This window comes from Vulpes lagopus, chromosome 21 (genome assembly GCF_018345385.1).
Source record: "Vulpes lagopus strain Blue_001 chromosome 21, ASM1834538v1, whole genome shotgun sequence".
NCBI classification, from domain to species: domain Eukaryota; kingdom Metazoa; phylum Chordata; class Mammalia; order Carnivora; family Canidae; genus Vulpes; species Vulpes lagopus.
Genome location: NC_054844.1, coordinates 13,697,253 through 13,709,359, shown reverse-complemented (window position 1 = coordinate 13,709,359; position 12,107 = coordinate 13,697,253). Strand labels below are relative to the sequence as shown.

Sequence of the window (12,107 nt, the reverse complement as noted above, 5' to 3'; positions counted from 1 at the left end):
AACCATTATTGCCATCATTTGGGCTATGCCACAATTGATCATTCGTACTTTAATTAGGCAAGGTATCTCTTAAAGAGTGCAGATCACTATCAAACAGAGCATTGTGAGAATACAGGCCATAAATAAAATTAAATTGAAGACAATACATGGGACAGAAATCATATATTACACATGTCCAATTTTTCTGGTTAACTCTTTAGGGAAGAAAAAAATTAATAATAGTTTTAAAGATATTATAAGCATTTTTTGCTAAATCTAATGTCAATATAAGCCCACTAAATGTTGAAGAACTACATGTAACTTGAGGCCACACACAAGAAAAGAGTCTCTTACTATTTTGGGGATTGACCTGCCGAACAGCAGGAGCCTGCATAACCGTTCCTCGTAGGGGAGCCTGAGCTGGTGGTGCTGGGAGAGTTGTATAAACTACTTGGTGGTTTGCAGGAGCTCTTGGTACAGGGAGTCTTGTGGTCACCTGAGTTACTGGACGATGTGTTACATTCACGGTGGTTGGAGCTAACAAAAAGCAGAAAAACATATTGAAATGCAGTTTTAAGTAAACAGTTATTAATGGTAAGTAATTTTGCACAAAATCTAACTACAATAAAGAGAGAAATACAGACAACAGTCTCCTTTTGTAATCTTGAAAGAGAAGACTGATATGGCTAACCAAAACTAACAATACTATTATTACAAACCAAACTTCAAAAAAAAAAAAAAAAAAAAAACACTTCAACCATGTCCAATGCCCTTCCCACTCTTTAGTTTTGACTTAAACCTGTGAAGATAAAGACTTGAGAGTATGATCTTAAGGGAGTGACTTAAAACAGCAAATTTTCACTCCTCACTTCTCAATGTTTAATTATTCTTAATACAGAAGGATTTGGGGTCTTCTAGGCCTTCTACTAATGGCAAATCCAAGAATAACTATATTCCCACAGTTCAACAAACTGGCTAGCTAATGTAACTGGTATTTTCTTTAGGTGACTCAAACCATCTCCTAATTCAAAACAATAAAACATTAATTAAAATACAGAATTCTTCCTTCTCTACTCCAGCATTCTTCCTAATCTATATTCTAGAGAACATTCATGCCTTGAGTGATGTTAACATCATATATATTATGATTATATTAACATATATTTCTCAAAAAAGTCCTAAATGTTCACTGGCAGCATGGAACTACAATAATTATTTTAGGGGTTAACACATTCTTGTTAATAACTCTCTGAATTATCATCATATTTCACAAGTAACCACATATTAAATATATAATAAAAAAATAATAAATCTACTTTCACATGGAAAAACAGATTTCATCATAAAACAAATCTGGAGGTAAACACTGACTATGACATAAATAAAAAGGTTTCTTTACTAATGGCTTACTTACTAACATCTTTACTTAATCTTTACATATCCAAACTTTCAATGTGAGCCTTTAGAAAGGGAAAAAAAGTATACAAGGAGGAATCCTTACACCTCCTTCATCTCTTTATTACCCATTTTCTTATTTATACTGTACATGGTTTGCTTAATGATATTTCCTTCTAAATTATCTAAATTGGTGACTTAAACTTTGATTTCACTAGATACAATTCCATGTGAATTCAACGTTTTCCTTAATGAGAAAAGTCCATATATACTTTGCAGATAAATCTCTAATGATGGGCTATTTTATAAAAAAGACAAATGGTCTTGGGGCACCTGGGTGGCTCAGTCAGTTTTGTCTGACTCTCGGTTCTGGGGTTGTGTGAGTGAGCCCCATGTTGGGCTCCACATCCAACACAGAGTCAGATTGAGATTCTATCCCTCTCCCTTCCCCTCTACCATACACCCCACCGTCTGTCCCTCTGCTAGTGCATGCGTGCACTTTCCCTCTCAAATAAATACATAAATTCAATCTTAAAAAGAAAAAAAAAAAGGAAAAGAAAAGACAAATTGTCTAGATTGGCTTCCCAACAGTTTAGGAGATCTATACTACATTTTGAAAATGTAGGTAGGATTTAAGAACTTCTTGAGAGGCAGTGAGTCAAAATATCAGTACATATCTCCAAATGGTAGGGTTAGGCCAGTTAAAACTAGTTCACATTAAGAATCATTTACGATTTATTTCTTCGTCAGTCAATTATTACTTTGTGGTCATAATCAGAGTGAATCATTCCACTCATCCCCTTAAGAGAAACCATATTCATTTCTGCTGCTTATAGTGACACATGACAGAGACCTATATAATTTCTCTTCTTTATAACCACTCTGTATCTGTGCTGCTATTGAAGATGGTCAGCAAATCTAAGCTATATTACATTCAAAAAGTTGTATTGTCCCAAAATAAAAGAATTATCCCTTAATTTTCAATCTAATTTTTCCACTTACTTCCATAGTCCTATTTCATTTTCGGCAAAACTAAAAGCTTCAATTCAATGATTCGGCAAGTTACCTGTAGGTAGTAAATGTATGGTTGTCTGAGATGGTCCACTTGTTGGCACCCCAGATGGCTGAAGAGGTGGAGCTGGCTGGATAGGTTGCAATGGTCGAGACACAGGTTGAGAAGAACCCATGGTTGACACAGGAGTATGGTTTAGCTTTTTAGGTTCTATTAATTAAAAGACAGACATTGTGATTATTGATAGACAAAAATTAGAAATACAGGTTTTCCTTTTATTTGTGAATTTTACATTTGCTTGCCACTCAATCACATTTACCACTATGAGAACAATTTATTTCTATTTTAATCGTGCACATCTGCCAGGTTAAAACATTACATCATGGCCTTAAACAATTCACCATTAGTTCTAATACATATTCTAATTCACATTTATAGATATCTAGTTTTACATTGTTTTTTATGAAAGAATCCTATTTCTGAACTCAATACAATATCATATCAATCAGAATTATTTCATTTCCTATATTCATACATGTATGTATCTATATCAAGGACATCCATCTAAACAAATATCTATAAATTGATGAGTTTTTTACGAGTTATCTTGAACTCTAATTACTCTACAAATGTTTAGGTTCTTTTGTTTGATAATATAGGTGGTTGCTTATTTACACTACCCAGTCTTTAAAATAGAATAGAGTGTCTGATTTCAAAAAAGGTGTTGGACAGCCTATGGAATAAATGTTCACATTTCAGAAGAAGCCCTTAAAAAAAGGTAACCACTATATGGCATAATGTAAATAAAGACTATAACAAAAGCCCTTCTATCCAAAATGATCCCCACTGATTTCTGAATTCTAAGGAATTCTTCACTACACTGTAAAAAAATTAAAGCGTTAGCTGCTTTAACTGGGTGCTGATGGAAAACAATGAACTTTGGAATAGAAAATTTAAGGTATACTCAAAGGTGGGGCCATGGGAAAAGGCCCCACAAAGCAGGGATGCTAGAAAACGAATGGTAAGGGCACTGATAACTTTGCTTACTTGACTTTTTTTATTCAGAATCAGCCCTACCTGTGTCCTCTCAAAAATAACCTGTATTTATTTTTATCTTCTAGGGATTCATTATATTTGGACTTGTCTATAAAAAAAAAAAAGAAAGAAAGAAAAATCAATGCAGATGATTTTAAACTGTTTAATAATAATATACTGGCATGAATTAAATTCGGACAAATGATTGGATAAATCTTCCAATTTTACATCAGATTTATACCAAAAAACTTGAGTTTACTGTCACATAATCAATTGTATAGCTACTTGTTTCCCTAAAACCAATTAACGATCCTATTCTCTAAAATATGTTTTTAAATCTATAGGTTATTTTTAAATTTAATGTTAAGGTAATAATTAACCTAGTAACTTATCTTACTAAATTTTCCACATACATTATGTAATTATCACCACAGTTTCACACATATATCTGTAAATAGTTGTGTAGCCAAGTTTGAGAAATATTTTATGTATCTTGAATCATTCTTAGAGAAATTACATTATTAATTAGCATAGTAAAGGTTCAGAGAAGTCTACTAAAGGGGGGGGGGGGAACCCATATAATTTTTATTGAATTCAGCATTTCCCCAGCATATTTAACCATGGGACTTTTTATTCACACTATCTATTAACACTGCAGAAGAATTATTGAGAATATTAGTTAACATCTATCCAATTTAATTTATAAATATTGTAATTAACTCAGAATAATACTGAGCATTTTGGATGTGCAGGCTTTTTAACATCACCTTCATTTTTGTTTATATAATCTTAAATAAAGAAAATTAATTCAAATAACCAAAATTAAATGTATACACACTTGAAAGTACCTACATTAAAGGGCATGGGTGCACACAGACACATGAACACACACAGAAAGAACATTTAATTTAGAGTCAAAAGACCTGGGTTTGATTCCCAGCTCCTTTACTGACTCTGACTTGCACTCTCTGAATCAATTATCAACTCTAAAATGGGCATTACAAGGCTATTACAAAGATCAAGTGAAATAAAAGATTTAAAAAGAGGGATGCTCCATAAGTTAAATAGTCTCCTAACTGCTGTTTTCCTCTATGCTTTGTTCATATTCATTCAAAATTAGATTTCAATTTTTTAATTCTAATATAAAAAATTCTCATTCTAAAATAGATACAAATACATCAAGCATAATGCTGTAGAGATCTGTCTTCACCAATTACTCTGCTCGGTTAAACGGGAAAAATGTTATCAAAGCATTCCTTTGTAGTAGTACTATTACTTATGAGTACCTTGTGAAGCTCCACTCTCTTCATCATCCATTGTGAGATCAATGACACCGCCCGAATCACTGCCTGTGGCTTTTCCACTCTGAAAAACAAAACTTCTGCATTTTGCAAAGGAAACTCTGGCAGACATAAAGAAGAATGAAATAATACTTAGGGGCAACAAGGATAATGAGTAGCCTGTATCAATCTGGACCACTAAATGGCTTTACCTGAAAACACAGAGTTTGTCTGACAAATGATCCCGAATACTCATGAGCTATACATCTGTCATAGAGAAAGTAATTTTGAATTTTTTTTACAATTATAGAAATTTTTTAATTTGTCAATTGCATAGGGTTATTAAGTGATTTAGTCTTTTAACTGATAAGTATATAAACACCATTCATTTTCCCGCACTTAAAACGTTGACCAATCCTACACTACATTAATATTAATTCACCAAAAGCAATTTCAAAGCTTGAATTAAGTTGTATAAAATACTTATATAAATAGTTATATAAAATAATCTAAATCTATGTTTTTCCCCCAAAAGAAGGTATGGTATGATAAGATATGATGTGCTATGCTATTAACTGACATCCAATTTGACCTAAGTCAACTTACTGTCCCAAATCATTAGAAATGTTAATTTTTAAAAATTAGAAATATAATTTTAACTACATACAGCAACAAAGAAGGAAAGTAGTACAATATAGATGTAAGGAACCAGTAATCTGAGTCAAAAAGACTGAGGGCATCTTTTAGTTCCAGCACATACCAGCAATGTGAATTTATATTAAAAGATAATATCCTCAATTTCCAAACTCTGCATATAGGATCTGTTATGAGCAATAATCCAAATATGCATACAAAGAGCCTAACACCAGGCATGACATGTGCTGTGTAAAAAATGCTAATCATAATTAATATGTTATACTGAGATCAGCTCCAAATGACTAAAGTTTTTAACTGCAAAATTCAGACTTTACAAATTTAAGAATATAATTCCTTGACATTAAAAAACTCAGGCCAAATCCAAAGATAATGATTTAATTCTAAATCTTACAACTATAAATCTTTCTCTAATAATGACTTCATAGAAAATGATTTGTTAACTAACACACACAATAATCTTAAAATCCAAAACTAGAAGTTCTTAACAAATCCTTAAGGAATGTAACAAAATCCACCTGCTACAACATATTTACAAGGTCCAATTTTCAAAATTTACTAAACTTTACATTTATCAAAAATTACCAGACAAATATGCAAAACCCAATAAAATAGAACCCAACTAAAGACAAAAGACAGTCAAGAGAAAATGACTCCAAGTAGAACTAGAAGTTGAATTCATCAAAGACTCCAAAGCAGCTTTTAAGAATATATTCAAAAATATAAAGGAAAGTATTATATTAATGAATGTACAGGCAAGAAATCTCAGTAGTAGAAACTGAAAAACAAAAACAGAAACTCTAGGTCTGAAAAGTTTGATTACTAACTTAATTTTCATTGTATTAAGGAATACTGATCGAAATCCATTACCCTGTGCATTGTAATTAGAATTTTACTTTGAAACAGAAGGAAAAACTCTTACCTGTGATGTGCTATCAGCTGCTTTCTTATTAACGGAAGCATCTATTGTTTTGTTTGTCTGGTTTTCTGAGGAGTCAAAAAAGAGAGCCATTTCTAAAAGCACCAACAAAATGTGAAAGGTTTGGTTGTTTTATATACAACAATTGATGTAATTTTCTGTTTTTCTGTCAACATGTCACATATGTAAATGAACTTTCTCATACACCATTGCTATTTTAACTTTCAGATGGGTAAATTCATAAAAGAAAAAATTTTCATTTACCCATTGCCCAGATTATTTAACTATATCCTAAGAAATATCTTCAGGGAAATACAGAATGTGCGTAACTTAAATGTCCTAACATATAATTGCTCCATATTATATGCCTTTGGAGAAAAAGATGTAATGACATGGCAAAGATATAATGAATTCATTAGCAAACTACACAGTGATTCTGAGAAAATATACATGCATAATCTCAGTACTTCAATCACAGATGATTTTCCTTTATTCATTTTTCAATTAACTTGTATTGAGTTTGTGATACACATAGACACACAAAAGTTACTTCCAGAACAGCAAAGAAAATAAATCAAGTAGGTTTTTCTGCCTCAACTTCCATAGAGAAGGTATTAAATTTTATCAAATGTCTTTAACATCTACTGAGGTGATTATGTAACTGCTCCTCTTTGGTAATGTAGTGAATTTCCAATGTCGAAACATCCTATCCCTGCTTTCTGTAGATAAGAACATTCTTGGTCAAAATATGGCATTTCTTTCATTTCAAATCTTCAGAACACATATAGATTAAATTATTTATGCTTAAAAAGAGGTGGAACTATGCATTTCATTATATATAAAATACACACACACACACAATTGCCTGCACATCAAGAAAATTTGGATAAATATCCACCTACTAAAACAGGTTTTCGTAAGCTAGCAAAGTAAAAAAGGCGGCCCTTGTAATGTCTCCCTTTTTGAATTATCTTAAGTTTTCTTGCAGGAAGAATATATTAATGTAATCTTTGCTTTTTAAAAAGTATCTTAAAATTACTTCATTTATAATGAATCAACATCTGTTCTGGACTGTGAAGCTTCTGAAATACTACTTAATAAAAAGCACAAACACCATTCATTCTCCAGCATTTAAAATGTTGACCAATTCTACATTAAATTATCAATATTAATTCACCAAAACACCAAAGGCAACTTCAAAGCTAGAATTAAGTTATATAAAATAATCTAAATCTATGTTTCCCCCCAAAAAAGATGGTATAGTAAGATAAGATATAGTGTGCTATACTATTAACTGACATCCAATCTGACCTAAGTCAACTCATTGTCCCAAATCCTTAGAAAGTGTGTCTTTGATTTGCATTTCCCTGATGATGGGTGAAGCTGAACATTATTTCATGTGCATGTTAGCCATCCTCCTCATGTCTTCTTTGAAAAAATATCTATTCATGTCTTCTGCCCATTTCTTAATTGGATTACTTGTTTCTTGAGCACTGAATTTGATGTTATATTTTCGATAATACTGCTTTATCAAATATCATTTGTCAGTATCATATGTCTTATCTTCTCCCATTTCATAGTCTGCCTTTTTGTTTTATTATTTCCTTCACTGTGTAGAAGCTTTTTATCTTCATGAAGTGCCAATAGTTCATTTCTGCTTTTGTTTCCTTTGCCTCCAGCAATGTGTCCAGTAAGAAGTTGCTACAGCTGAGGTGAACAACGTTACTGCCTGTGTTCTCTGGAATTTTGATTTCCTGTCCCACATTGAGGTCTTTCATCCATTTTTAATTTATTTTTGCGTACAGTGTAAGAAAGTGGTCCAGTTTCATTCTTCTGCAATGTGGCTGTCCAGTTTTCTCAACACCATTTGTGACGAGAATGTCTTTTGTCCATTGGATATTTTCTTTCCTGCTTTTAGTTGTGGATCCATTTCTAGATTCTCTATTCTGTTCCATTGATCTATGTGTCTGCTTTTGTGCCAGTACCATACTGTCTTGATGATTACAGCTTTGTAATACAGCTTGGCGACTGGAATTGTGATGCCTCCATCTTTGGTTTTGTTTTTCAGGACTGCTTTGGCTACTCAGCATCTTTTGTGGTTTCACACAAATTTCAGGATTGTTTGTTCTAGCTCTGTGAAAAATTCTGGTGGTACTTTGATATGGATGGCATTAAATGTGTAGATAGATGCTTTGGGTAGAATGGACATTTTAACAATGTTTGTGCTTCCAATCCAGGAGCATGGAATGTTTTTCCATTTCCTTGTGTCCTCTTCAATTTTTTTCTTCAAGTGTTCTATAGTTTTCAGAGTACAGATCTTTTACCTCTTTGGTAAGGTTTCTTCCTACACATCTTATGGTTTTTGTTGCAACTGTAAATGGGACGGATACCTTTCTTTCTCTGCTGTTTCACTACTGGTGTACAGAAAAACAACAGATTTCTGTACATTGATTTTATAGCTTGCAACTTTGCTGAACCGATGTGTTAGTTCCAGCAAATTTTTGGTGGAGTCTTTCAGGTTTTCTACATACTGTGGTGTCAGTTGTGATCTTTCCTCTATCATTTGCGATTTTATTCCAGTCCTTTTACTTTTCTTTGTGATACGTCTGGCTAGGGGTAAATCAATTTTATTAATTCTTTCAAAGAACCAACTCTTGGTTCCACTGATCTATTCTACTGGGGTTTTTTTCGTTTCTATATCATCTATTTCTGCTCTAATCTTTATTATTTTCCTTCCGCTGGCCTAAGGCTTTATTTGCTGTTCTTTTACTAGCTCCTTTACATGATAAGTTGGTTTGTATATTTGAGCCTTTTCTTGCTTCTTGAGGTAGGCCCGCAATACACTTCCCTCTTAGGACTGCCTTTGCTGGATTCCAAAGACTTTGGAATGCTGTATTTTCATTTGCATACATGTATTTTTTTTATTCTTCTTTAATTTCCTGGTTAAGTCATTCATTCTTTAGAATGTTCTTTAACCTCAGGACGCCTGGGTGGCTCAGCAGTTGAGCATATGCCTTCGGCTCAGGTCCTGATCCGGGATCTGGGGATCAAGTCCCACATCAGGCTTCCTGCAAGGAGCCTGCTTCTCCCTTTGCCTATGTCTCTACCTCTCTCTGTGTGTCTCTCATGAATAAATAAATGAAATCTTAAAAAAAAAAATGTTCTTTAACCTCCATGTATTTGTGGCCTTCCTATTTCTTGTGGTTGAGTTCAAATTTCATAGCACTGTGGTCTGAAAATATTCATGGTTATGATTTTTTAAAAAAGATTTTATTTATTTATTCATGAAAGACCCGGGGAGAGAGAGAGAGAGAGAGAGAGAGAGAGAGAGAGAGAGAGAGAGGCAGAGACACAGGCAGAGGGAGAAGCAGGCTCCACGAAAGGAGCCTGATGTGGGACTCGATCCCGGGATTCCAGGACCATGCCCTGGACCAAAGGCAGGTGCTAAACCACTGAGACACCCAGGGATCCCTGATTTCAATCTTGTTGTACATGTTGAGGGCTGATTTGTGATCCACTATGTGATCTATTCTGGAAAATGTTCCATGAGCACTCAAAAAGAATGTGTATTCTGGGCACCTGAGTGGCTCAACTGGTTAAGCATCTGCCTTCACCTCAGGTCATGATCCCAGAGTCCTGGGATCAAGTCCCTTGTCAGACTCCCTGCTGACCAGGGAATCTGCTTCTCCCTCTGTCCTTCCTCCCACTCATGCTCATTCTTTCTCTTTCTTGCTCTCTCTCACAAATATAAATAAAATCTTAAAAAGAATGTGCATTCTGCTGCTTTAGGATGAAATGTTCTGAATATATGTTAAGTCTATCTGATCCAGTGTATCATTCAAAGTCATTGTTTCCTTACTGATTTTATGTTTAAATGATCTGTCCATTGCTGTAAGTGGTAATGGTGTTAGTGCTTTGTTGGATTTAATGGGAGTTCTCTGTTTCTTGGATTTTGAGGTCTGTTTCCTTCCCCAGATTAGGGAAGTTTTCAGCTATAATGTGCTCAAATAAGCCTTCTGTCCCTTTTTCTCACTCTTCTTTTGGGACTTTTATGATACAAATGTTACTATGCTTTAAAGAGTTGATGAGTTCCTTAAGTCTACATTTGGGATCTAGTATCTTTCATTCCCTCTTCTTTTTATATCACTGTTTCTTTGTGATTGTTAGTAAAGCCCTGTTATATTCCTGATCCTGAGAAGAACGTCTATATTAAGAGGAGGTCCCCACCTTCCCCACAAAAAAGCCAGATCCTATTTCCCCTAGAGCTGAAGCTTTAAAGCACTCTATGAACACCTGGAGGGTGCATAAGGCAGGGCTTGGGGTAAGCAGCTCTGGTCTCCACTGGGTGGTGCTGATTTGCTCACTCTAGTCAGTCAGGACTGAAAGGGGATGGGAATGGCATCACTGTTCTCCTGGACCTGGAGTAGGGATGGGGGGGATGGGGTGGGGGAGTTCACCCCTGCCACTCTTCAGGAAACCCTCACAGAGAGCAAACAATCACCCTTCTTGCCTCCCCGGTTCTCTGTCAGATCCTTGCCTTCACCCTGTGTTCGAGCTGTATGCCTGCCAGGCAGCACAGCACTCCTGTATTTCATCACAGGCATGCAGCTGGGTTTCAAAACTCCAAGTTTTAGGGACCCAGGCTGATCCTCTGGGGGAGGGTCTCACCACACTTTTGCTGTTTCATCCCAGAAAAGCAGTTGCATGACAGGGCAGCAATTCAGAGTTTATGGTAAAATGAGGCAAAAAGCCAGCACCAAGGTCTGCTTCTTTCAGCCACTGTCTTTTATTCCTTGCCAGGGAACAAGGCAGCACATTAGTGCCACCAGTTCTTTTGTCCCAGAGAGGCCACGCCACCCACTACCAAATGCACTCTAAAAAGAGAAAAAAAGAGAATGGTTTCTCCATTCTCCAGGGAATCCTCAGACCACACTGCCCACTCCCAGGTTTCTCTGTCCTCTTTCCCCACAGGAATACGACTAAGCCTGCCAGGCAAAACCATGGTGATGGCAAGGCCTTTTAAAACTTCAGACTTTGCAATCCACCGCTTATAGTAACTTGTAGTAATCAGTCCCTCTCCTTTACCCAGTCGATGGTTTTGGGGAAAAGTTTCTCTTGTGCAATCTGCTGTGCACTGCTTTTCTTCTCTCTTTCTCTCTCCCCCTCCCTCCTTTCTCTGTAATCAGGGGTCCCTCTCCTCCTGCAGTTCTTTTCTCAAACAAATCAACTCTCTGCAGCTTCTAAGTGGTTCCGAGATGTAGCTGTTTCTCTACCCTAGTTGTGTAGCTTGCTCTCAGACCTTAAACTGATTTCTTAGGTGTTTAAAATTATTTGATATTTACCCAGCTGTATGATACTACTAATACACTTGAGAGATGAGGCAAACTTAGGGTCCCTCTACTCCTCTAGTGTCTTAACTCCACCTTATAAATGAATAAAATTAATTATAATTTAAGCCCTAAATCTCCTAGCAGTCTCTAGAAGGATTCTTACTTTTATTATAAAGAGAAAATGCTGACTTACTGTATGAGGACACATGAACTATAAAAAAATACATACAAAACACATGCATTCTAGTTAGTTAGGCTATGTTCTCGTTAAGTCAATAATATCTACATTAAGTATAAGACTTGAAAAGTTTTAATTATACAACTAATTGATATATCATATTATGAATGTATTAACAGTTGGCTTTAACCTTCATTTTCAGCCAAAATTTGCCATATGGCTTCAGCTTAGGTTTTGGGAAGCCTAAATAACTAAATGCCTACTTTAATGTCATTTATGGTTCCTCTAAAATTATGCATGAGTACAGAATACATCATTTCATCAG

General features: G+C 35.0%; 1 protein-coding gene across 5 annotated transcripts in view; it reads right to left on the bottom strand.

Annotated features, from left to right (window-relative positions):
• Positions 1–12,107, bottom strand: part of LOC121479955 (activating transcription factor 7 interacting protein) — a 110,060-nt gene that overhangs the window by 9,117 nt on the left and 88,836 nt on the right. For all 5 annotated transcript variants that reach the window (XM_041736107.1, XM_041736106.1, XM_041736104.1 and 2 more), the window contains 4 exons: positions 6,278–6,342; positions 4,708–4,786; positions 2,441–2,596; positions 334–516 (listed from right to left, as the gene is read on the bottom strand). In XM_041736107.1, the coding sequence (XP_041592041.1) occupies positions 334–516; positions 2,441–2,596; positions 4,708–4,786; positions 6,278–6,342 (483 nt within the window). The remainder of the gene's footprint in view (positions 1–333; positions 517–2,440; positions 2,597–4,707; positions 4,787–6,277; positions 6,343–12,107) is intronic.